General features: G+C 54.0%; 1 protein-coding gene and 1 long non-coding RNA gene across 2 annotated transcripts in view; one reads left to right on the top strand and one right to left on the bottom strand.

Annotated features, from left to right (window-relative positions):
• Positions 1-680: 680 nt before the first annotated feature.
• Positions 681-9,419, bottom strand: LOC106505784 (uncharacterized). The gene is made up of 3 exons (XR_014829193.1): positions 9,154-9,419; positions 2,447-2,705; positions 681-1,961 (listed from the first exon to the last, which is right to left on the bottom strand). It is a non-coding gene; the product is annotated as an uncharacterized LOC106505784 (long non-coding RNA).
• Positions 9,420-9,579: 160 nt separating this feature from the next.
• TWIST2 (twist family bHLH transcription factor 2) overlaps positions 9,580-26,149 on the top strand; it is a 47,774-nt gene continuing 31,204 nt past the window's right edge. The window contains exon 1 of the mRNA XM_003133776.5: positions 9,580-10,233. Coding sequence (XP_003133824.1) covers positions 9,716-10,198 — 483 coding nt within the window. The 5' untranslated portion in view covers positions 9,580-9,715 and the 3' untranslated portion in view covers positions 10,199-10,233. The remainder of the gene's footprint in view (positions 10,234-26,149) is intronic.

Consider the following 26,149-nt stretch of genomic DNA (forward strand, 5'->3'; position numbering starts at 1 on the left):
TCAAGCAGAATAAAAACAAATCTTGACACATCCAGACATACCATAGCTAAACAGTTAGAAACAAGATAAAGATAAGATCTTGAAAAAAAACTGGAAGAAAAAAATACACACTGTATAGAGAGGAGCAAAGATAAGAGTTACAGAAGACTTTGTCAGAAACTTCGTAAGTAGAGTTCACCCCAGGGATGCACGGTTGGTTCAACCTCTAAAAATCAGTGAATGGAATTTGCCATATCAATACACTAAAAAAAGAGGGAAAAATATGATCAGATTAATAGCTGCGGCGGGGGGGGGGACCTTTGGCAAAATTCATCCTAAAAGCCCTTAGAAAACTAAAAATAGAAGGGAATTTCCTCAACCTAGTAAAGAAAATCTGCGAAAAACCTACATCCACTATCATGACGGCAAGAGTCTGAATGCTTTTCTCCTATGATTGGGAAGAAGACAGAGATTTTGCTCTCACCATTTTTTTTTTTTTTTCTTTTCAGCACTGTCCTGGAGGTCCTATCCAGGGTAATAAGGCAAGAAAAATCATTAAAAGGCACACAATAGGAAACGATGAGCACCATTTTTTACGGTTAGACAAAGTGATGGTCGGTGTAGAAATACGGAAAGACGGGATGCAGAAATACAGAATAACTGCCTAGTGGTGAAGACAATCAGGCCATGGAACAATTAGCAGCTTTTGCAGAATATTTTTAATCACCCCAAAAGGCAACCCTATACACATTAAACCGTCACTTCCTATTCCTGTCCCCCCCCCCCCCCGCCCCCGCCGATTTAAAACATACCTGGGATCTGTTTTAATTAGGTATGAAAAGACACAGAAAAACAGATACGGCTGTCTTGTCGGAAGATGTTTTTACACTCACAGATCCACTGAATCAGGAGGCAAGGCCACATGGGGAGGTGCCAGGGGTGGTCGGGAGCAGAAGAAGGGAGGGGAAATGTGGGCGGGGCCTTTGTTGTGGTTTTGGTGGGAAAGGCAAGCAGGTCAGGGTAAGACCTTTTAAACACCATCAGCAGGCCTGGGCTGTAGGAGGTCCCTAGTTGTGGGGAACTGGTCCTGGGGTGATTCAGGGCAGGGGACTAAGTTCCACATTGATAAAATGAGTTGGGCTGCAGTGTAGACTCAGGGTTGGTTGGTTTGCATATCAAAGGGAGGACCTCAAGCCTATGGTTTGCTATCTGCAGGAATGAGCTGACTCTGGGAGGGGCGAGGCCTCTCTGGGTGTCCAAGACCCCAAGATGTCAGAGCATCATAAAACACAGAAAATAAAAAACGTGGTCAATACACCCCCTCCTCACCCCTGTAACTACTAATCTTCTCCCCACCGCTATGGATTTGTTCAGTCTGGATGTTGCCTGTCAATGCAGCCACACAACGTGTGACCTTTTCTTCTGGCTTTTTTCATTTTGCATAATGTTGTCCAGGCCCATCCGTGTGGCAGCATGTATCAGAAATTCATTCCTTTTTAAGACTGACTAATATCCCAGTGTATGGATATGCCGTATTTTGTTGATCTGTTCATCCATCGATGGGGATTCTTCTGTTTCCACATTTTGGCCACTGTGGATAATGCTGGTATGAACATCTGTGTACAGCTCTTGATTGAACATCTGCTTTCAATTCTTTGAGGTCTGTGTCCAAGTGTGGAATTGCTGGGGCACACGATCACTCTGTATTTAATTTACTGAGGAATCACTAAACCGTCCTTCAGGGTAGCCGGCCCACTGTATGTTCCCTATGCCCACTAGCAACGTGTGAGAATTCCAGTTTCTCCACATCCTTGCCGACACTTGTTATTTTCCGATGTTTTTTATTATACTCACCTGCAGCTGACCTTTAAGCATTCCTGCTGGGAATGCAAAATGGCTCAGCCACTTTGAAAAACAGTCTGGCTGTTTCTTTTTCGGCGTACACGTTACAGGACTCAGCAACCCCAGTCCTAGGTATTTACCTGAAAGAAGAAAACACATCTAAACAATGACTTAAATGGAGCTTCATTTATAATCACCAAGTCCATCAAGGGTGGAGGGATCAAAACTGCAGCCTCTGCATACACCAGAATACTCGGCAATAAAGAGGCACAAAGCACAGAGGCATACAACAGCGTGGGCCCGTCTCAAAGGTGTTATTCTATGTGTAAAAAGCCAGACACAAAGGGCCATGTCCTGTACAGCTTCGTTTTTATGACTTTCTGGAAAACGCAAAACAGGAACATAAATTAGATCTGTGGGTGCTCGTGGCTGGGGCGGGGGAGGGGAGTGACCGCAAAGGGCAGAAGGGAACTTTCCAGAGCGATGGACATGTTTTGATGGAGGAGGTGGTCCCACGTTTGTCAGGAGGTATCACATTTTAAACTTAAAGGGGGTGTGTGGTTTACTGTGCCTATGGTTACTGTTACACCTATGTTTACTGTTACACCAATGTTTACTGTTACACCTTTGCAAAGGGAGAAAGAGCTCCGCCCCACACACAGAGATGCACGCCCTGCTGTGGTCCACGGAGCCTCCGAGTCCGCTGGCTGAGGATCCCGGGGAGACGCGATGGGGGGAGCTGGGCCCGCTGTCCAGCCTCCCCAGCTGCGAGTGCCAGCGCTCCTCTCCGCCTCTCGGGTTTTTCACTCCGCGTAACCGGCGCCTTCATCACTGTCTCTCCTCCTCCTCCTTCACTGAGTGGACCGTTTTCCTTCAATCCGACCCTAAAGAAAACACCCAGTTGTTTGAAAGTTCCTCCTCCTTGCCCTGCAATTGATTAAATACCAAAAACATCACTTAAAATTTTTTTTAAAAGCTAGTTTCCCTTTATAGCCCAGAGTTCAGATAGCCTCTCTTTGGAGCTGGGTGTGAGGGCCTTTTGGAAGAGGAGGAGGAAACGTCAGCTGGGCGGGGATGGAGCGTGGAGGCTGGGGAGGCAGAACTCGAGGGAGACGCCTGGGGCCGGCAGGCCGCCTGCCCCACCACTTCATTTTCATCCACGAGGAGGAGAAACCCAGCGACCCCCAGGGGTTACCCATCCATCTTCCCTAGAAGGAGATCAAGACGTGAAATAGGAAGATGGCGTCGGGTAAAATAATTCAAAATCTTTTCAAAAATGTGTAGCCTTGAGAAGACACATCTTGCCTTTATCCCTACATAAACACACGCACACACATTTTCTTCTTTAAACAAGGACAGCCAATCGCTCTCTCCCCCGGTCCCTGGGGAAGGCCTGCGGCCCGCCCCCCCGCTGCTCCGATGACCTCTATAAAAGAGAAATTTGCCATACACCCTCAAGGCTTTCCCCGGAAGACGTCTTTGATGAGTTCTTACATTTAGGGTATAATCAGAATTGTAACACACAGGTTTAATTCCAAGTTCATTCTCTAAAACATCTGGGGTCAAGTCTGTGTGTTTATTTAGACGAGTGTTCAGGACGCTTGAGGTCCCATTTTGCGACTCCAGCCTTTCAAGTTTCCCGAAGAACATTCTAAAACATGTCTACAGTGTTCACTTAAGATCTGCTGAAGCTCAAAAGTGCCATGCGGAAGAGAGACCGGAATCTCTCATTATAAAGCATCGGGGCCGATAAATTCACATGACCTTTGCAGGAGAGTTTACGACCAGGCCACCCCAGGGCAGGGATTTTGTGAGGGTCAGGGCGCGTGTGGTCACCAAGGCCCCCTGCCCTGCACATTACTTAGAGTCAAAAAGATCCCAGTCCCCAGGGGGCTGCAGTGCCACCCTGCCCCCACCCTTCTAAAACGCCACAACGCTTCCACGTGTGACAAGAAGCCCAAGTTTCCAAACCCGGGATTTCAGTTCGTGAAAAGAGAACCCAGACCTTGTCCTGTTAAAGGAACCTGAGGACTTTTTCACCCCGAGCTATTATTTCACAGAAGGGCGACAGAGTCCCCCCGAGAGGAAGGGGCGAGGCCAAGGTCATCCTCGGTCAGGGCCAGGACACAGCATCTCCCCGCCCCCCATCCTGCTCTTTCTCTGCTCCTGCACAAACTGGGTGGGATGCGATTCACCTTTCTTTCTTACGTGATAAAGCGCTGCCTAAACTGCGTGTCTTCCTGTCCCCGGCAGGTACGCCTGAGAGCGAAGCCACAACTAGACAGAGCCAAGCAGACGTGCGTGAATGCGACCTCGCTGCCAATGCCAAGCCTAACTCAGGGAGTTCACAGGCAACCCAGGAGAAGTCCAACCTGCAGCCTCAGCCCTTAAGCCCCCTCCTCGTCCCCGACCAACTCCCTGTGCCTTCCCCAATCCCCTGGTCCCTTTGTCCCCTGGTCTCTCGGTCCCGTGATTCCCTGGTCTGTTGGCCTCTCGTCCCTTTGTCCCCTGGGCCCTTCACCCCCTGGTCCCCTGGTTCCTTCTTGGTTCCTTCATTCCTTGGTTCCTAGGGCAGCTGGCTGGGCATTTATAGTAGCCCCTCAGTTGCTGTCACGCTCCAACTTTTCTGAAAATAAAAGTCAGTTATCAGAGTTCCCATCGTGGCGCAGTGGTTAACGAATCCGACTAGAAACCATGGGGTTGCAGGTTCGATCCCTGGCCTTGCTCAGTGGGTTGAGGATCCAGCGTTGTTGTGAGCTGTGGTGTGGGTCGCAGACGTGGCTCCGATTCAACCCCTAGCCTGGCAACCTCTATATGACACAAGAAGCGGCCCTAGGAGAGACAAAAAGACAAATAAATAAATAAAAAGTCATCTCGTATTTCTTTGGAACCCTCTTTTGGTTCCCATGGCTTTCAAAGGGAAACCCAAACTTGGTACCCGGTCCCACGAGGCTCTCGAGAGCCTGGCCCCAACCTTCCTCTGAGGTGTCACTGTATGCCACATGCCTCGTTCATGGGCCCAGCATCTCTGCCAGTGGGAATCTCCCCCTTCAGGAGCCCCAGTCCCCCAGTCACGTGGTGGACGTCCAGCCGGTCCGGGTCCCATGCTCACCTTCTCTGCTAGAGCAAGAGGAGAAAACTGGGTTTAATCAGCATTGCCGTCCCAGGAGGGTACGACCCTGGGGTGTCATATCTGTCATCCTGGGGCACAAGGGGCACCAGGACAGAGTGTGGCTCCCACTCAGAGGGAAGCAGAGCTGAACGGCGGAAAGGGAAGAGAGCGATGCAACTTCACTGACACTCCTGGATCCAGCTAAGCCTGAAGCCAGCTGGAGCCTGAGCTTCCCCAAGAGTGAGCCAACAAATTCCTTTTCTGTTAAGCAGGTACCAGTTCCATGTATATCACCTGCAACCAAGAGACTGCTGGCCCCCTGAGCTCCCAGCCACAGAGACCCAGCCATGGTGGGGACACCAATGCCTCTTTCGCCCTGTGGGTCCTGGTGGGCTTCCTCGCCCTTTGCTGGTATCTTTGCTGGAAGGAGAGCTGCTGGGCTCCCCTTCTTCAGCCTTCCCTCAGTTCAGGTTCCGAACTCCCCCCCCTCCGCGCGCCGCCGTGGCGTGCTGAGTGTGAAGTTTGTATCAGGTGGCTCCCACCCCACTTGTTAGCACGGCAGTGAGCACAAAGCCAGCGATAACTAGCAGGCACGGGGCTGATACACGTCTGCCTTCCGTTCCCTTCTTCCTACAGGGTACAATAAAGTGGGTGTTTTTATCAGAGTACCTATGAGCTCTGTGCCAGTCAGAGCCCACAGCATCTGCTGGGCTCCAGCGGGAGGTGCACGGCTTGAAGAGGAGGGGTTGGACGGGGGAGGGAGGAGGAGGGGGCCTGAGACGTAGGTGACAGAGTTTAAGATTAAAACCAAACAAGACAGGACAGTGAGAATTAAAGGAACTCTCTGAAGGTGGGGGTGGCGGCGGGGGGGTCTGTGCAAACAAGCCTTCCTGATTCATGAATTAAAGTTAAGCTAAATTAAATCCAGCCCCTCTGAGAACAACGCTGGATGAGAGCCTCTCGCAATCCACTGCGGCGAAGCTCCTGGGTGGTGACACGTTCCCAGCAGGACCAGGAGGCCCTGAAAGCGTCCTTGCTCTCGGGCAGAATGTGATGCTTTTACCTTGTATTATTTTGCATGTTGTCCCAGACCTCAAGTCAGCCACTCCTGCGGGGAAAGATCCTGACTGGGACACCAAGCGGCGCTCTCGGCCACCAGGCCCCCCTAACATCTTGGCGTCTTTTCAGGGATCAGGGTCAGGAAATACATGATTTAAGAGAAAAGCCATCATGAGCTCACACGGCTATTTTCAACAAATTTAGGAAGACAAGGTCTTACCCAACTTCTTTCGTCTCATATTTGTATCTCTTTTCTTTGGGGCTGGAAACCGTGCCCCCCAAAGAGACAAACATAATAACTCCTTCGCTTTAGCTCACAGTTTCAGAATGACAACTGCAATGTTGTTACTAGAAATGTGAATCCTGAGGACAGGTTAAGGCTTTACGAGGGTCTTTTTTCTCCTCTAGATGGTATCTCTCTCCAGGGATGAAGAGAGCTCAATCGCCGGGTTCACAGTGATCTTAAATGAGTCCTGTCTGCTTGGTTAAAGCCGCAGGATGATACAAAATTAGGTACATTTGTCCAATTTGGCCCTAGACATTTTAGGAATTTCTGGGTTGTTCTCATTTAGGTGTAATTTTTAAAAATGACGCAAAATATTTCTATGATTGCAAAGTCAAATCCACCAAACACGGTGTATGCAGAGGAGCCTCTGCTCTCTCTCTCTTTTCTGCTTTTGATGCCATAGTTGATCTTTCTGGGGTGGTTCTGAAATTGAAACGTGGTATAGAGTCCACGTGAAAAATAAAATATCACACTCTGAATTTGTTGCAAGAACAACTTCGGTTTGCTCCTAAAGGCACTGAGAAATGCGTGGCAAAGGCCCCTGTTATTCCCACATGACAAGTGAGTGAGGCCAAGGAGACAGGCCCCCTGGGAGAACCCCAGATGCCCCAGTCCTCAGTGGGGGTGACTCGGGGCTCCCTTGCAGAGAACAGGCCCACCCTGCCCGGGTTCCTCAGAACTGCAGTGGAGCTGTAAACGGACTCCAGAGAGGGTTCGGGAACATGCAAACCATGCTGCAGAACTGCAGCCACTGCCTTGCTGCACCAGGAAAACAGGAATCCTGGAACCCCCTGCCCCTGCAGGCTCCCAGGCCGTGCCACCCCTGCTTGCCCCACTCTAGAAAAGGGATGCTAACCCCCCACCTCTAAGAGGTTCAGTGACCAGACACTGCTGCCAAGAGCAACCAAACCCTCTGCCACTGGATTAGCAAGGACGAGGCAGAGCTGGGGCCCTCTTTCCTTCCCCAGCCCCAGGGCTGCATCTTGCAGACGGGGCTGCCAAAGCCTAAGCAAGGTCAGGTTAGCTGTCCGTCTCCTGCCACTCAGGAGGGCAGCAGAAGGATGGAAGGAGGAGAGGGTACCATACACACCAGGCCTACCGGAGGAAGGATGCTTTTGAGCCTTGTTGTGGTGACAGCCCACAGGCAACGGTGAAGTAATAATAAAGGCTTGTCATATGGCCTCCTGAGCAGTTTCTCAAGGGGGAAGTTTTTAAAGGGGATTTTCAGGGAAAAAAAAAAAAATCTTACCCTTAGGGGATGTGTGCCTCGGACATCAAGTGTCAGCCCCTTGTCAGTGCAGCTCCACCCTGCTGCTGTAATTCAGGCTCTCCGCGGCCTTGCAGACATTGTTCTCAGACCCACGGGCAGTGGGGGAGGCAGCGGGGGCTGGAGCAGGCCCAAGGCAGGTTCCTGTCCCCTGGGTTCATTCAAGCCAGGCGGGAAACGGGGGTCTGGGCCCTGGGTCTCCCCAGGCCGAGGGACCCTCTGAGCTGGGGAGGAGCCGCACGTCGCGGCTGCTCTGCTCTGAGAGGAGGCTGCAGTGAGATGGGGCGGAAGGAGCCGCAGATGAGCCTCGCAAAACCCGGGGAGGCTGCGCCCCGGCAGGGACAGGACGCTCCCCAGGCCCCTCTTGCTCGCTCTCTTTTGTCCCTGACGTTTTTATTTCAGATTTTAAAGGAGATACGGAAGGCTCTTTCGCTGCGCTGGCTCACCCCAGGGCCATCCAGAGAAAGGACAGACGGGGGCGGCCAGGCGGGCCGGGCCGGGCCGGGCGCCGCGACCCCAGGGCTCTGCGGTCTCAGGATCCCGAAGCCCGCGGGTCAGGAAGAAACTGCAAACACAGGGCGCTGTTACGCAGCCACTTTTGGGCGAGGGCCTCTGCGCACAGCTCTGCCTTTGCTCGCTGCCGACTGCTGGGGGGAAACGTCCCTCTGAGCGGCCCGGGCAGCACCCGCCACCCGCCCTCGGGTTTCCTAACGAGGTGGTCGCGGCCCGGCGGGGCCCGAGGAGCAGCCAAGGCCGAGCTCCCCCCCCCGGCCCCCGAGTTCAACTGCAATAAAAAGGCCCAGCCCGCCCTTGATCACGCGGCTGGCCCGACAGCCCGCTCAGGCCCGGGCCTAATTGAGCCCGGGTCACCTGGGAATAGGTTCAAAGGCATCCAGGCCGTAAACCACCTCCAGGCCCTGAGCCAGGGCGGCCTAGCGAACAAAGAGCCCCCGAACCACTTCAAACGCGCCCGCGCTCGGCGTCCAGATGGCGCGGGGCCGGGGTCCCCGGTGTCGCCCGCAGAGGCCGGGCCCCGCGCTCTGTTCGCCGTGCGCCTGCCTGGCCCGGCTGCCCGCGGGCACCCAGCGCTGGGGAGGCCGCGCCGCGCCCCAGACCGCCCTCCGTCCACGGCGGATTCGCGAGGCAGAGAGGGGGCGCCGAGGCTGGGGCCCGGCACCGCGGCCTAGCGGGCGCCCTGGCCCCGCTCCGGCGCCCCGGCAGGGCCAGTCAGGTGGGCGCGGCGGGCACCGGGCGCTCCCGCAGAGGCTCGCGGTGGCGCTGAGGTTTAAAGCACTTGGAAGGGCGGTCTGCGAAGGGCGTCGAGGCAGGGGCTCCCCAAGAAATTCAGGTGAGGAACTCCCCCATACACCGCCTGGGCAGAGGCGGCCGCGCCTCCACCGGTGCCCGCGGCGCCTGCGTGGGGAGCGGCGTCTCCAAGGGCACCGGAGCGTCCGCACGCCTGCGGGCGGGGCGCTGGGGCGAGAGTCCCGCACACCCCCCACCCCCGGCGGAACTTGCGGGCCGGAGCGCGGATTCGTTGTGCGCCCCGGGGCAGGCCAGGCGCCCAAGGGCCAGGGTGCCCCTGGGGACTCCTCGCCGCGTCCTCACCTCCTGGCAGCGCCTCTAGGGTAGGACTCGCCACCGGCACCCCTCGCGCTGATGGAGAGACCCCGCAGCCCGGCGGGGCCCGATCTCCAGTTAACGGAGCAGACAAAGCCAGGTCGGCTAAGCCCAGGGCGCGGGGCGGCCAGGAGCGGTGAGAGCCCGGGGTGGAGGCGCGGGTGGCGCGCGAGGGCCCGGCCTCTCGGGTGCCCGGCCTCTCGGGTGCCCGCCACGGCCGGGGCGGATGGGGGAGGCAAAACTGAAAGTGCCGCGCCGGGGGGCGGGGGCGGCCGGCGGAGGCCCCAGAACTTGTCCTGCCCCCGGTCGCGGCGGCCAATCAGCGCGCCGCCCTCACTCCTGACAACTATTTAGCAACCCAGCCCGGCTAGAGTTTCCAAAAAAGTTAGAATAACTTCCTCTCCCGGAGACCTCGTTTTTGCACAAGCCGGCCTTGAAATCAGAGCCTTTCGAGCAACTCCGAGAGCGTGTGCTCGGCGACCGCGGGCTTGGCCAGCGGCGCGCGCTCGGCGCCCGGCGCCCCCAGCCCCACGCGCGCCGGGCGGGCGCCATGGAGGAGGGCTCCAGCTCGCCCGTGTCCCCCGTGGACAGCCTGGGCACCAGCGAGGAGGAACTCGAGCGGCAGCCCAAGCGCTTCGGCCGGAAGCGGCGCTACAGCAAGAAGTCGAGCGAAGATGGCAGCCCGACCCCCGGCAAGCGCGGCAAGAAGGGCAGCCCAAGCGCGCAGTCCTTCGAGGAGCTGCAGAGCCAGCGCATCCTGGCCAACGTGCGCGAGCGCCAGCGCACCCAGTCGCTCAACGAGGCCTTCGCCGCGCTACGCAAGATCATCCCCACGCTGCCCTCGGACAAGCTCAGCAAGATCCAGACGCTCAAGCTGGCCGCCAGGTACATAGACTTCCTCTACCAGGTCCTGCAGAGCGACGAGATGGACAATAAGATGACCAGCTGCAGCTACGTGGCCCACGAGCGTCTCAGCTACGCCTTCTCCGTGTGGCGCATGGAGGGCGCGTGGTCCATGTCCGCCTCCCACTAGCGCCTCGCCACCCACGTCCGGACCGGCGCGTCAGGGTAGGTGCCGCGCGCCCTGCGGGCGCCCTCCCCTGCGGGGGGCGGGCGACCCGGCCTGCACATCCCTCGGGCGGAGACTCGAGGGCCGCGGGGACGAGGATGGGGTGTGCTTTTTCTCCTAGCAGCAGATGGGGGTCGATCGGGAAGCTCCTGGGTTCGAAGAGCACTCCTGAGGTTTTTTGCAAGCTGTGTCAGTCGGGAACGGGTGGACCGGTGACAGTTGTATTTTTCATCCTTGGTGCGGGGGGTGGGGTGGGGTGGGGGGAGGGAGGGTGTTGTTGGTGACCGTCGAGGGAGTGAGCATCAGAAGAACTTCTCAGAGCCGGCCAGGGGCAGGGATCTGGGGACCAGCTGCCCTACGGGTCCCTCGGAGCGGAGGCCTCTCGGGAAGCTGCCCGAGCTGAGCTGCGCGGGGCTGTGGCTTCGCCCTCTTCCCGGTAAGCGACCGAGCGCGTTCATCGTGTGGACACCCAGTTCTCCTAGTGGGCGCAAAGGCGCAGACCGGCGGCGTCCAGGTTTGCCTGGAGAAGGCAGGAGGTCACTGTCCCGCGCTGGAGGCTCCTCGAGCCCGGGACCCTCCGCGCCGGAGCGCGGGAGACCGGGCCGAGGCTGAGGCGCAGAGACCCGAACCCCGCTGGGAACGCCGACTGCCCGCAGGCAGGTGAACTTGACCTCGGAGCTGGAGTCTCTGGCCCCAGCCTTGAACCTGGAGATTCTGGGAGAGGGCTCTGCGCGCGCTGCGTCCCGGCGTTGGGCCCGCGGGAGAGCGCGAGGGGTCCAGGCTGGGAAACAGGTTCGCGGGGGAAGAGAGGCGGTGCCGGCGGGGCCTGCGCTGGAGAAGCCAAGGGATACAGCCGCCGAGAGCGCGGCAAGTCCTGGATGCCTCCCGTGGAGCGCTCGGGGCGGCGGGCACCGGCCCTTTGTACCGGACCCCTTGCAAGTCCCGTAGATGAGCTCTAACTACGGAGGGGCCACCCTGCTCTTTCCAGAAGGCTCTGTGAGCATTCGCCTTTGAATGGCTCTCTCCGGCCACGGAATAAAGGGTGCAGAGGGGAAAGGGCCGCGTTCATAATCCTTCCTACTTAGTATGTTTTAGTTTCTTGCTCATCTTGCACTGTTTTTATTCTCGTCTCTACTTCACACAGAAGGAATTTAGATTAATCAAGAGCGTGCAGCCGCCCATTCTCCCCAAAGTATCCATTTCTTTTCTCTGTGTTCTGTAATATCTGCACATGTTTTTGCTGTGGATACAAAAGGCTGATGGAGCACAGGTGGAGTTTATTTTCTTTTCAAACGTGCTCATCACCGCGCTGCTGAAAATTCTTTGGGTGCAATAGCCCCCTAAGCTCCTAATCATCCTGTAAGCTTTGAACAAAGACTTTTTAGCAAAGACTAACTCATGGGACTCTCCTCCTGTCTTTGTGCAAAGCAGATGGAAAGTGTCTCCACCACGTACCGCTCCAGGAAGGAAAGTTTGGATTGGCCGAGGGGTGAATTGCTGCCGTGGGTTCATACATTCATTCTGGGGTTTGCCGCCTAAATTATGAGCGCCCATTAGTTAATTCCACTTTCTCTTTATACCGTGCAGAGCTTACAGCACATTTGAAATAACAAACAGTCGAGAATGTCATCTTTTTAAAACGTACACATATACAGCTTTGTTTAACGAAAATGTCAACAGAATTATCGTGGAGATGTCCCTCCAGAAAATCATTGGAAACCAAAGCAAGCGGTATTCCCTTCATGCAAGAATTGAGTAGGATCATTTAAAAAGAATCCCATTCCTAAAATTTAGAGAATCAGCTATAGAGTACCGGTAACGGTTACATAAACTAAAAGGCATAGCTTGACATAAATGAAAGTGTTAAAGAGTTTTCTTGGGGGAAAATGCCTTAAAATGCAGAAGGAAGAAACAGTCACTGGAGACTAAATGATGTCTGTGGAGCCCATCTATGTGTCTTTTTAGGTGCTTGAATATAACTGATGAGTTGTGATACACCAGGGCTTTTTTGGTCTGTCTGTCTCTCTGTCTGTCTGGTAGACGCCCACTCTGTATGGGAGGAGAGGGGAAAGGTGGCAGCTGTTGATACAGCTTGATTTTACTTACCCAGCATGTGAGTCCGCCGTTTACACTCGCTTGGTTTTAACCCCCTGGGCCGCAGGAGTATAAATAGTCACAATTGGTTTGATTTCCTGAAAAGGTTGCTCCCGGGCGTTTGTTATTTACTGGTACCATTTTAAAGAAGCATGGGTGATATGTATTAGTGAAGAATTTCTAGACCTTTCTGAAAGTTGGATGTGGTTTTCACATGTGTTGTGGGGTATCTGAGAAGCGCTGTGTCGAATGGCAACGCCATACTTTTCAATGCGGAAAGTATCCTTTGGTATAAAGCGAAACACAGGAACTGCTGGCCTGTGGCTGGTGCTAATGTTTAGCCTGACTTTCCTCTTTGGCCTGGTATTTAAAATACAAAGGCACGATAAATCAGGTGTCTTTGGACAGTCAGCTGGGTTCAGCTCATCGGACCATCTTGACGGGGCGTTTTCAGTATTCTCATTAAATGCCTGAGTCTTAGGAGCCGGGGGGCCGAGGCGCCTGGCAAGGAGAGTGTGGCCAGGTGACAGTCACTTATGGGACATTTTTCCTGTCCTCTGTTTTGTGGCTAAAGAAGACATCTCTGCAACTTCTGCAAAATGCCCAGATTTGCAGTGCAGTTCCTTTCCTCGACAAACTGACTTTTCCCCCCTGAGAACTTTTAGTTACTTTGAAGAACAGAGTGTGACCCTCTGAGTGAGTCCATTTCCTCCCTCCCGAAAATGGACTTCTCGGAGGTGCTGGCCCCGGCCTCATTCCGAATGCTGGCGGGTCTCAAAGAGAGTGAATTCCCAGTGGAGAGTGGCCGTGCAGAATCCTGGGAGAGCTTTTGATTGGTCAGGGAAGAAGCAGAATGAATGACCCAGCCGCCACCTGAAGTGTAAGTCATGTTTCCTTGCACAACAGCCACTGGAAAGATCCAGCGTTGCTGCTGCCCTCCGTTACGTGGATACTGTTCCCTGAAATATCTGTGGTTATTCTCTCAGCCTTGCAGGAGGCAGGTCTTGCTGCCCATCTGGCCAGAGTAGGGGCCGGAGGCCTGGGATTGTAAGAGTGGCTGTTTGAGGTCATTCGAAATGTCGGACTTTATTGAGGTTTTCTGAAAGCTGTACAATTTTCAGACAAGTCTCGAGCCTGAGAGAACTGAATTTTCATCATTCTTGCTTTGCTATATTTTGAATAGACAGCACAGATGCCAGGTTCCTTTCGCCTGGCAAAAAGATCATAAGGTAAACTCTCGCTGAGCAGAGCCCTATAACTCATAACTTTAGTGTAAATTGGGGCTTTTTAAAAAAACAAATATTTTAATAAGCCAATTTTAAAGGCTGAACTTTTATGGCAGTTTTTAAGCTGAGTATTTATATTAATCTCTTCTCACTGATGTCTTTAAAAACCCTGCACATATATGCTGGAATGTCTGTTTATGTTTGTGTCTTGTCCTGGGAAAGGATAAATGGGCTGGAAAAAAGCAAACCAAATAAAAGCTTTCTGCTAGAAAAGAGTTCATGGATGAGGCCATAAAATTCAAAGAAGAGATGAATACGTTAGGGTCGCCAAAACCCAGAAAACCATAAAAAAGGCATGGAATCTAAGAGATACAGACATGGATGCGTTCAGAGTGAAGCCAGGATGAAACGCTAAAACCGGAAACTGCTTGAGATGGTATTTCGAGTGGTCACACGTGGGATCAAACTGCATGGACTGAAACATGCCTGCACGAGTGCCTCCCCCCCAACTCCCCCCCTTGGCCGCACGTGGCGTGTGTAAAACTGGCGAGGTCTGAGTAAGGTCTGCAGAGGGTATCAACCTCAGTTTTCTGGTGGTGATGTTGTGTTAGAGTTTTTTGAGATGTTACCCCTGGCGGAAACCAAGTGAGGAGCATATAGGAACCTCTGTGTATTATTTCTCACAATGGTCTGTGCATCTACAATTATCTCAAAATAAAAAGTTTGAAAGAAAAGCCAGTCCCCAAGAATTTTTAAGATGTCTGTATTCCGATGAGCAAAGTACATAAGGAATAATTATGCCCAGCTCAGAGTAATAAACTCTGTGCAGAAATTCACTATTTTCCCGGATGTCTTTTGCATTATTGCATTTTTCAGACTGTTAGGGATTTCTTATGTTTCCAATATATAATTAATTAGAGACAGTTCCTTATAATTCTGAAACAAAGAGTAGAATCCCAGAAATCTGAGAGGAGAGATTATACAAACTGATACATTTATTCCTATAAAGGTATTGATTGGTGTACATAAGATATATCATTTTTTGAAGGAATTTTAGGAATTACTCATCTGAAACTGACACAACACTTGGCTTTACGATATTAAGTCTGAACTGACTTACACCAGACACACGCTATTCTAAAGCCAACGATTTATCAAAATTATCCGTCAAGTGGAGGGACAGAGTGTGAGGTTATCTTCACAGGAGTAGAGATTGAAGTCTTAGTATTGAGAATCATATGCAGTTGGGGGATGCGGAGAGGGAGAGACAGAGACGCTGAGAGACACAGAGAGAGATCAAATCCCAAACCCAGTGATTTCAAGTTGCATTGGTTATTTTAAATTCATGTGTGTGTGTTTTTGCTGGAAACGTCTTTGGTCCTTGGGTTCAGTAGCAAGTCTTTGAGTGCCACTTCGTTATAGTAAATGTGCCTTCTTTAATGTTTATCTCGGAGTGAGAAACAGCGGCCCTGCCACTGTGACTTTCATGCTGAATTCAACTGAGGCACAGTGGCATTTTGCCTCATTGATCACTCACAGTCATCACGCGCCAAGGAGACTCGTATCAGAAACTGGAAGAGCCGGCACGTCACTTGAGTCCGTCGTAAGAGAAATTTTTCGTGGCTCGTTGGAAACAGAGTCGTTTTGAATCAAAGCAGAGTTTGCTGAGTTTTGCATCTCTGGGTTACTTCATGCACAGCTCCCTTGTTTAGAATAATATGATCCTGTGATCACGTGTAGGAAAGACGGTGACTGAGAGGGCCGAGGTGTGCCGTCTACTGAGGCTGCTGGTTATCGCTCCATTTCTCCCCGTCTTGGGGATGCCCTCTGCTGCTCCGTGACCCAGCTTCTTGAGGCGTCTCCCGTACACTCGCAATTTTACTTCTCGCACCCGAAGGGCGGCGCCTGTGAAGCTGGACACCTCTCGCCTTTGTTTAGACCCACACCAGATTTCCCCGTGAGTTGAATGAAAAAGCTTGCGCCCAGTGAGCTTCAAGGTGTCAGATTCCGTTATTCTGAAAACTCCCCCTTTCTTTTCGGCTCTTATGCAGCCTTAAAAATAGCCACCTGCATCTTTGGGGGCAAAGTGTGAGTGTAGTTACGTGGTTGGCCGCGAGGCTCAGGTTCATTGCTGTTTAGTTTGAGGATTTGTTTTTCTGGGCGTGTAGATCTGGTGTGTGATTGACAGGAAAGATTTGGGTCCAAAAAGCTTAATTTTTATTAACCCTTTGATGGCAACCAAACATCCCGCCCCTCACTCCCCGGCTGAGGTTTGCGGTGGGGGCACAGCCAGAGTCTGTTCAGAAGAGCAGGCAGAAGAGCTCAGAGGGAAGTGAGGGCAGGATTTCGGGGGCGGGGCGGGGGGGGCTTTGCATGGAACCGTTTCTACAACCATTAGGGGAAACCGAGTGAAGCCTCTACGAGAATCTCTGTGAATCTCTGTGGATTATTTCTTACAACTTGGTGCGAATCTTCGGGTACCCTGAAATAAAAAGTTTGAGAGCAAAGAAAGTCCGCAAGAATTTTGAAAATGTCTCTATTTCAAAGGAGCAAATGACAAGGAATTACCACGCCCATCTCAGCGAAATAAACTAAAGAACGTGCTTTGCACTTCGTCCCCCCCGCTGTCATCGGCATCGTCGCACTTCTCAGATGATCGGGGAGTCTCATTTTTCCTATATGTATAATTAGTGAGAGCTGGTTCCTTCTGCCTCTGAAACAAAGAACAGCATGAGCAGAAGCCCGACTCCTTATGGAAAACAAATGCTGCTCATGCTGTTTTTCCGTGGCTCTACAAATAAATGCCGCAAGGGCCTTGCTGTTAAATTCTCTATGACTTTCCTCTTTTCAGAGATTCGGGAGAGTTTTGCTGCTCCGGAAGCAAGTGGGGGCTTCGTGAGGGGCCACTTGTGAACTAAGCAAACTCTCTAAAAGGAAACCCCGGCCGATAGTTAATAGTCTGTGCCTGTGCTGCTTCTCCCGCTGGATTTCCTGGCGCGTTCAGCTTTGATTTAACCTTCTCTAAGGCAGGACGCGAGCAAGGCGGCACGCTCTTCAATCGCGGGATCAGAAGTGGATGTTGAGCTGCTCTTTCCTTTCGTTAATCTCAGTTCTTTGAGTGGGTTTGTTTGCAAGGAGTGCCGTGAGATCAGAAGTCAAAAGCCATTCGCCGTGGTTGCCTTTCTGGCCCTGTGGGTGCAAAATGCCTGTTGCCGAGTCCTCTGCTTCCAGGACTCAGACTTTTGACTCGGAGGAGGAATAGCCAGGCAGGCCAGCCTCTGGGGTCGGCGGGACCTGAACCTACGGGGTCCCTTCCGGGAGGCCGTGTAAATTTCAGATCTCGTCCTTCATGAGATTTCCTTGATGACGACAGGGAGGTGCTTATCGTTTCCTTGGGAAAAGCCTAAATTACCACAAATTGGAGGAGGAAAGGTTTTATTTTCTTTCTCAAATTGAGCATTTGGTCAAATGCTCTCTATGTGGGATTGTCACTATTTTGTCAGCTTGTCTCCATCCACACAATTGGGTTCGATTGATAAAAACATCTCACGAAAGCTGTGAGCTCCTCAATCTAAATCATCCCAAACTGTGCCCCACGTGGATGTTGGGTCGTAACTATTCAAAACCTTCCCAACCTGCACAGCCAGCTAGTGGTCCCCTCGCACGATACCTGTGTACGTAGGTGGGAACCTGAGAGGAAGCCTGGATCCCTTGCGTGTTTTTTCTGCCTGGTAAGCATTTCCTTGCCCTCTCCTCCCCAGCCCTGACCCTGGCCCTCCACCCCGAGTGCTCTCTTGTTTTTTCTTTCTTTCTTTCTTTCTTTCTTTCTTTCTTTCTTTCTTTCTTTCTTTCTTTCTTTCTTTCTTTCTTTCTCTCTTTTTTTTTTTTTTTTTGTGCATGCTGTCGAGCAGCTTGATGTGGGCCCTCAGTTTCCAGACCAGGGATCGAACCACCGCCACAGAGGTGAAAGCACCGAATCCAGCCACTGAGCCACTAGGCAACTCCCAGTTCTTTAGTTCTGTGTAAGTTTTCAGAGCACAGTCAGTAACAGGATGAACCAGAAGCCCCTCAGCAGGGCCCAGGAACAGCACAAAGACACGCAGAGGATAAACACCCCATTTCAGGGTCTCGCCACGGCCCTGGGTGTTCTGGACATTTGGTGCCACCTGGTGTAGGGGGGCAGCCAGACCCCCGCCCCTCGCGGGCTCAGTCCCTTCCTCTCTTTAGCTGGCTGTCGTAACTATTTTCTAAGGAAATTATTCCACCGATACTTGAACAGAAGTGCCCCAAATGGATAGCTGTTCCCTGGGAAGCCAGACATGCCCCGTTTTGTTGTTTTTTTCTGGTGCAAAATGACCTGCTTCCACCACCCAGACGGCAGGAGACCGTGTGGTGGCTCCAGGAGCCGGAGTTTCGTGGTGTCCTTGATGGGGCTGAATGAGGTCTCCACCTACACGGCACCGTCCCTCCGGCTAAAGGGTCCAAGGGCAGAATGCACTTGAAGCCCTTGTGCTGGGAGTTCGACTATCACCAGTTCCAGAATTCTCTCTTAGACTATTTTTTGAGGACAGATACTTTCTTCTTCTTCTTCTTCTTTTTTTTTTTTTTTTTTGTCTTTTTGCCATTTCTTGGGCTACTCCCACGGCATATGGAGGTTCCCAGGCTAGGGGTCGAATCGGAGCTGTAGCCACTGGCCTACACCACAGCTCACGGCAACGCCGGATCCTTAACCCACTGAGCAAGGCCAGGGATCGAACCCACAACCTCATGGTTCCCAGTCGGATTTGTTTCTGCTGCACCGTGACGGGAACTCCCGAGACTTTCTTTTCTTTTTTTTTTCTTTTTTTTTCTTTTTCTTTTTCTTTTCCCACTGTACAGCAAGGGAGTCAGGTTATCCTTACATGTATACATTACAATTATATTTTTTCTCCCACCCTTTCTTCTGCTGCAACATGAGTATCTAGACAAAGTTCTCAATGCTATTCAGCAGGATCTCCTTGTACATCTATTCTAAGTTGTGTCTGATAAGCCCAAGCTCCCGATCCCTCCCACTCTCTCCCCCTCCCATCAGGCAGCCACAAGTCTCTTCTCCAAGTCCATGATTTTCTTTTCTTAGGAGATGTTCATTTGTGCTGGCTATTAGATTCCAGTTATAAGTGATATCATATGGTATTTGTCTTTGTCTTTCTGGCTCATTTCACTCAGTATGAGATTCTCTAGTTCCATCCATGTTGCTGCAAATGGCATTATGACATCCTTTTTTATGGCTGAGTAGTATTCCATCTTCCGAATCCAATCATCTGTCGATGGACACTTGGGTTGTTTCCATGTCCTGGCTATTGTGAATAGTGCTGCAATGAACATGCGGGTGCACGTGTCTGTTTTAAGTAGAGTTTTGCCGAGACTTTCTTTTAATTAAACGTAAGCAGAAAGCATGGACTATATTTATCTGCTCATTTCCAAGAGCGCTGTTACGCTACCTCCACTTTCATTTTATTACATGTCAACAACGAGCAATTTCACACCATTTCATTGCTGGGTTATTTAATCTCCTCACGCAGCTCCGGCAACTCTGTAGACATAGCTCCAGCATCAATGATTTATCGTTCAAAAAACAGGAATGTTTTCAGGAATGGCAAAGTAAAAGAGAAAGTGAGGCTCTGAAGAGAAAAGTGACGGGTGGAGAACTTCCCACGGAGCGGGGTGGTGGAGGGCCGGGGCCCCTTCCTAAGGGCACAGGAGGGTCAAGCCTGTGCGGCCAGACCTTCCTTTGCTGGTCCCTGCAGACCAGCCCCCTCCCCCTCAGGGCCCCTCAGTGGTTGATCAGAACCAGCATCCTCCCAGCCTTCCCAGAGAAGCGACACTTTGTAGAATCAGGGGGGCCACCTCAAGGTTGCTGTCCTGATGCCACAGGTGGGAGGCTGCTGGGCCATGTGACTGAACAGGACCTGTGGCCCCTTTGCCCCCTGAGTGCTCCTGGGATCCGTGTCACCCTACTGGGGGCATCGGAGAAGGCCCAGACGTGGCCCCTGCTTCTGAGGGGCCTGCTGCTCTCTCCAGGTGCTTCAGGTGCCAGAGAAAGCAAGTCGCGGCCGGGCGTCATCAGCTCTGCCCAGGGGTGGGAACCTAGGAGGACAGGGCTCGCAGGGCTGGCCAGGCCTTGGAGCTACTGCCTGTCTGTCCTCAGGTCACATGGACGCGTGCGGGCCCAGGGCGGCTTGGCATTGGCCAAGGGTACCGAGAGGCAGCAGGAACTCAGATTCACGCCCTCCTCCTGTAGCTGGAACCCCACTGTCCAGTTCCGCCTTAAAAGCTTCTGCTCATGTAAAGCCAGTGGACTTCCAGGGGACCCCGCCCGTCCACCTCCGAGGTCTGCAGGGGAACAGAACGTGCTGGGCTCTGCGGAGAGAAACCAAATGACTGTGACGTCCAGCACTGGAGCGTCCTTCTGGTCCAGTGCGTGGCGCGTTCTGCAGGAGCAGCGGCGCTCTCCGAATGGGGTGGAGGCATCCTTGTCGCCGACGGCAGACCTCACTCTTCCTCGGAAGTGATCAGCCTGCAGGTTCCGAGACCCAAGCTGCTGGACAGTCCGCTTGCGTGGTGTATTTTTATGTGTCAAGGTACTGCACGCGTGGGTCAGTGTTAAGTCTGCTTTTGCTCCAAGTAGAAGGAGGCAAAGGGGACGAGCAGATGCAGAAAGCACGGCTGGTGCGTGCCTGGCTCCCGGCGCCCACTGTGCTCTGCCTGTCTGTGTCTTCCCAACACGAGACAGTAATTCATGACTTCCGGGGGCTCGTCAGTGTTCCCGACTGCCTGTGGTCGGTCCACCCTCGTCTCCATCGTGGCTTTTGCTCATCAGTGAAACCACTGTTTCTAGATTAAATCATGTGTAATTCTTTCTTCTCAATAAGCTTCTCTGACAAGATGTTTTTCCACTGGGGGCAGTTTTAATTGGACAGAAAGCAGAGGCTGCCGCTTTTGTGGGGACAGACTACGTCCCCAAGTGGATCTGTGGGACCAAACCCCCTGTCTTGTGTCTAAGGGCTGGAGTCCCAAGGGGAATTTCCTGACCTTGAACATGCAGCGGACCTCACGTTCCTGCTCTCAGCCCTGCAGATCCACGTGGGCTGAGACGGGGCATCGCCTGCCTGGAACTCAGTGGCCCTCTCTGCAAAAGGATGCGTAACTTTCTCATGGTCCTCCAGGTAGCGAAGTTCCGAGAGGCGGTAGGACCCAGCCTTGCCTAGCATGTCCTCCGCCAGGAATTGAACGCAGGCGTGCAAACGGAAGTGTGCCCTCGTGCTCAGAGCGGTGCTGTGTTCATCAGCCGGGAAGGGACCAGGGCCGTGTGGTCTCTCCCTGCAGCGGAATATTACTCAGCCGGAATGAAGTTCTGGTTCTCGCCACCGTGGGGGGGAACGTGAAAACAGTACACGGAGTTAAAGAAGTCAGGCGCCAAAGACCAAAGCATGGTGATCCCACTTATGTGAGCTCTCCCGAATAGGCTAACGTCGACGGGGTGGTGGCCAGGGGCTGGGGGGAGGGCGGACGGGCCAATATTGCCTAATGGGTGTGGGATTTCTGCTCGGGTGCTGAAAGAGCTCTGGAATGCAGTAGTGATGATGTTTGCACAACAATGTGAAATTCTATTGAATTGTGTACTTAAAAAAGGTTAAAGTGACCAGTTGTATATTATGTGTATTTCACCACCAGGCAAAAAACTAAAGAGCCCTGAGTCAGGCGGTGGGCCTCTGTGGCTGCTGATGGGACGCGGCAGTGGGGGGCGGGGGGGCGGCGTGCTAGGCCGTCAGCTTTTGTCCACCTTCGGAGACGTTGTCCAGCTTACCCACACGATCCAGTGCTGATGCGATGCTTCTCTGATCCGCTTGTGCTGCCTGAAAGCATTTTCCTTTTGAAATCGATTCCCTAATGTGTTCATTAAAAAAGCTCCTTAAGCAATAGTGATAACACACTTCGCGGCTGGTTGGTTAAACCTCTGGAAACCCCTGCGTGGTAGCCTGGGAGGCAGGGGCGGCAGAGGACGGGACCTCAGGGTGGGCCCTGCAGGCATCAGCCCAGCCGACCAGAGCAGGAGCGCCTTAGGCCCTGGGTGGGGGGCCAGGAGCATCTCAACCCACCATGTCCAGCAGCAGGTCCCCAAAGCCCAGGGCCCGCCCTTTAATCCCGCCTCTTCAGTGGGGTTCGCAGGCTCAGAGACCCTCGCAGGGGTGCTGGGACCTGGTGATGCCTGGAAAGCGGGGCTCAGGCCCTGGGCTGCCCTTCTGAGTGAATCCCTCTATTTCTCCAGGGCCGCCTGTCCAGGGCCGGGACCCCAGCCAAGGGCAGAGCGGGCATGTGATCAGCACTGCGGAGGCCGCCCCAGAGCAAGGGGCCTGGGCAGGAGGGTGGCAGGACCTCACTCGGGGCCAGTGGGGTGCTTTTCTCTCCTGCTTCCACTGATTGTTGGAGAAAATCTGAACAATCCTGCCCGCTATTATTCTAATTTTAATTGCCGGGTCTGCGTCCTGAGCCGCCATGTCCCCAGGACCCACTGGGACAAACGGGCAGGAGAGTGGCTCGCACACGCCCCATTCATGTCACCATCGGTCAGTGGTCACGCAGTCAGCTTCCCCCTGAAAACCTCTGCTGCCAAAGCGCATTGAAAATCAGGCCTCCTGGTGAGTCCCGGAGGATAAAGGAGTGTCATTTTGTCATTTTCTCCTGTCAAAACCCGTGGCTCCCTCGGGCACGGATGTGGCACCACCCCCGGCCCCCACTCCAGGCAGGGTTCAGCCTGGAACCTGACGGAGGACACGCAGAGGGAATTGAAGTGACTTTGCTGCTGTGGACCCGGCACGGCCCTGGCCCCGAGAGCGGGTCATTCGAAGAATAGCAAACACAGGTTGGAAAGAAAACAACCTCACGTCTTTAAAAATCAAACTTCTAATTACAGAACAAACAAACAACCTGGGGTAGGCAGAATTTTCGAATGAACTGGGAAGGAAGTAGTTTTATAAACTCGATATTCTTACGAGACAGCAGGCCCCTAAAAGACCATATGGAAAAAGACAATTACCTGGTGGAAATTAAAGGCAAAAAATATCAATTGACAAAAGAATAAATTCGGTTGGGCCCATCCGCATGTGAGAAGTGCTGAGCGTCAGTGGCCAAGAAATTCAGAACAAAACAGGAGGATATTAGTTTTTATCCAAGTGGAAAAAAATACATAATGATAATTTTCACGACTGAGCAAGGGGTGAGGAAGGAGCTCTCATTCTTGGCAGTGAGAAGATAAATTGTAAACTCTTTCTAAAGAGGTTTTGACGGTAGGTTTAAAAAAAAAAAATAGAGGTAACACTTGGAAACAGGCTTGATGGAGCACATCCGCTTTTGGGAGTGAACTTGAGTGCATCATGGAAGCTTTGCCCGGCAGCAAAGAAATTCATATCAGCTTTGCTAATATTCGTGAAATGTGGAAAACATCCTGAGACGTTGGTCGAATAAGTTGTGGTTTAACCATGTGCTGGAACACTAGACGGTCAGCAAATCTGGTGTCGAAAGCGAATATTTAATGATGGGGGGGTGGCTGTACGGCAGAAGAGAGCCTGTGATCCCAGGTTGAACATTCGGTGTGTGTGCTTGCATGGGTGGGTTCGGGAGAGAGAAAGAGAAGGGGGGTGGAGGGAGACCAGAGTGTTGGTGGAAGAACTTTTCTTCCTGATTCCTACGCGTCTCTTTTCCGAGTTGTGCCGGGTATGTGTCCCTTCCGCACTTTGAGGAAACCACGGTGCTTGGGAAAGGCAGCGTGGAGGGCTCACGCCAGCACCCCTTCCTCTGGGCTCTGGTTAACCCTTCCAGTCCCAGCCCCACCTTGCTGAGGCAGGGCTCCCCCGAGACAGCCTTCCCCCCACCGCCGCCCCCTCTGGCCTGGAACCTCCGCTCAGCGTGACGGTTTTGATTCTGCCGGGGTGACACGCAGAAAGGGCCTCCCCGATGGATCTCCGAATCGCCTGCAGTCCACCCCTCCGGGCTCTGCCCGCCGTTTCCGCCCAGGGTCTTTAAGGTGGGATCCGTGGACGCCTTCTTCCCGAAAGTGCGCCGGGCTGGCCTGGGTCCTCCCCGTCGGGCCCTCCTCCCCGCCCCGACGAGGGTCAGCAGGAGGCCCTCAGTTACAAGCCGTCCTTCTCCCCTCGGCCCCCGCCCCCTCGGTTTGGTTTCAGCGGCCTCGTCTCTGTTCTCATGCTCCGTGTCCGTGGGCCTCTGTGCTGCTGATCATCAGCCACTTAGATTTGCGTGCAGGGAACGGCCTCCTGCCCAGCCCCGCAGGGAAGAAGCCCCGTTCCCTCCCGGAGGCGCCTGTGGTCACTGTCCCTGGGATCCAAAGTGGCCGCCCCTCACCCCTCGCTCCTGATGCCCCTCGCACGTTCAGGACCGAAGGGGCGGTCGCCACGGCAGGGGGAGTGCACCCCTTCCCAGGTTCCCTTGCACCCTGGAGGCTGCACCCTCTTGGAGTCTCCCCGGCCGAGACCAACGCTTCCCTTCCGTTTCTTGACTGCTGCCCGACGTGCGCTGGGCCTGTCTTCCTTCACGCCCTGGATGCGGACGTCTGGCAGATTCTGGGACCGCACTTGCCAGATGACTAGACCTTTCTCAGAAAGATGAGGGGACTGTGTGTCTGCTTCCGTCACCACCGGCTGAAGTGGCTCTGAGCTTTGCCCGAGGGGGAGCCCCGGGCGGGCCCTGTCCTGTGCCCTGGGCTGTCCGTCCCCTGCAGGACGCCCGTGAGCTCAGGGGTGCAGCGGGTGGCACTCGAGTTCTCCATCCGCGAGGCCTTCACTGTAGAGACGTAAAGAAACCAAGCGGTTAATGGCCAGGCTAGTCCCCGCCGTGGGCCTCCTGCATGAATCAGAGCCGACTGGGGAGCAGGAGTGACTCAGAGCGATGGCTTTTTGTCTTCTGGCTGTGCAAATAAACAGAGCAGGAAGGCTTGAATGGGACGCCAGGAGCACAGGGCAGGGGCCGGCCCTCAGCTCCTGCGGGTCAGCCTGGGCAGGGGAGCAGGGGCGCCGGAGGTCGAGGTGGGAACCCAGGCCCGGCCAGGACTTGGGGGTGGCTGGGTAGAGGGGCTGGGGCCCTGGGGCACAGCAGGGCCGTGAGGATCTGGGGGAGGGGAGGGGGGTGCAGGCCTTGGCTGCTTTGCAGGGATGCTGGGCTGGGGGCCACCCTGCCTGGGGTCCACCTGGCCCTGGGCGCACGGGCAGTGGTGGGACTCCCCCTTGCCCTCACCCAACCCCTGTCGGCACCTCCCCTCCAGTGGTGCCCTTCCGAGAGCCCCTGTCCACTAGGAAGGGGGGCCCACCTCAGGCCCACAGAGCAAGGCCTGGGGTGGGGCCGGGCCTCGGGGTCTGTGAGGGGTGGAGCGGGTGAGACCAGGACGTGGGGGAGGTGGAAAGTGGGCAGAGCCTGGGTGCTGGGGGGCCGGGAGGGGTGCATGAAGGGAGGAAGCCCTCGGGGGCCCTGAGTGCCAAGGCTGTGACACCGGGCTTCTGTGGTCCCAGCATGTGGCAGGTAGGGTTATTGTTATCCTGCGACGGGCCCAAGGCGGTGCGTGCTCTGACTCCCAGGTGGGGAAGCTGAGGGGCCTTAGCAGGGGCCGGGCTGGCAGCAGGCAGAGCCAGGAGTTGCCCCCAGCGTCTGTGCCCTGGCGTCTGTGCCCTCGGCAGCGGATTGTCTGAAACGTGAGACTTCCTCTCGTGTCAGATGCCACTCCTATTCCTGGCACTTGTTGTCACACTGGAGGTCTCTACCTCAGACACCTTAGTGGTCCCCAGGGCAGTGGGCAGGTCCCTGGACAGAGGACAGAGGTGGGCCTGGATGCTGGCTGGGCACCTGCCCATGGCCTGCGGGGCCCAGGCGCTCCCTGCTTCTGCCCCCCCCCACACACCTGAGCCCCCACATCAGCCTGGACACTGGAACCCTGGGGCCAGGAGGGGACAGACGAAACACGCCCACCCCCAGGTCCCCTCCTGGGCATCTCTTGGCTCCTGGTGGTCACCCCCAGGCCAAAGACGAAGCCTCTGAGCGCGCAGAGCCGCGGATGGATGGGCCTTGAGTTGTGGAGCATTTAGAGTGGCCGGTGTGGAGCTTGTGCTGCTGCTGCTGTGCTTTTAGAAACATGTTCCTTCTAACCAGAACATCTCACCACCTTTTTATTTTGTTTTTATTTTTTATTTTTTGCTTTTTGGCTGCACCAGCGGCATATAGAAGTTCCCAGGCTAGGGGTCGAATGGGAGCTGTAGCCGCTGGCTTGCATCACAGCCACAGCAACGCCGGATCCGTAACCCACTGAGCGAGGCCAGGGATCGAACCCACTTCCTCAGGATCCTAGTCAGATTTGTTACCGCTGAGCCACGACAGAAACTCCCCCCCCCCCCCACCGCTGTGTGGTGTAGATAAATAAGCAGGTTTTCTGCTGTCAGGAGGGAAGACTCCCCACCGTCTGCAGGGAGCCTGAGGGGATATGACGGGATTCCCAACGAGGGAGCATTTCCTGTCCCTTGGTCCCCTGTCCAGCAAGGGACAGATGGGGCCCTTC

Source organism: Sus scrofa, chromosome 15 (assembly GCF_054392235.1).
Source record: "Sus scrofa isolate SSC_HxYL_T2T_F1_AM1 chromosome 15, Sscrofa_HxYL_maternal_Yorkshire_Landrace_v2.0, whole genome shotgun sequence".
NCBI classification, from domain to species: domain Eukaryota; kingdom Metazoa; phylum Chordata; class Mammalia; order Artiodactyla; family Suidae; genus Sus; species Sus scrofa.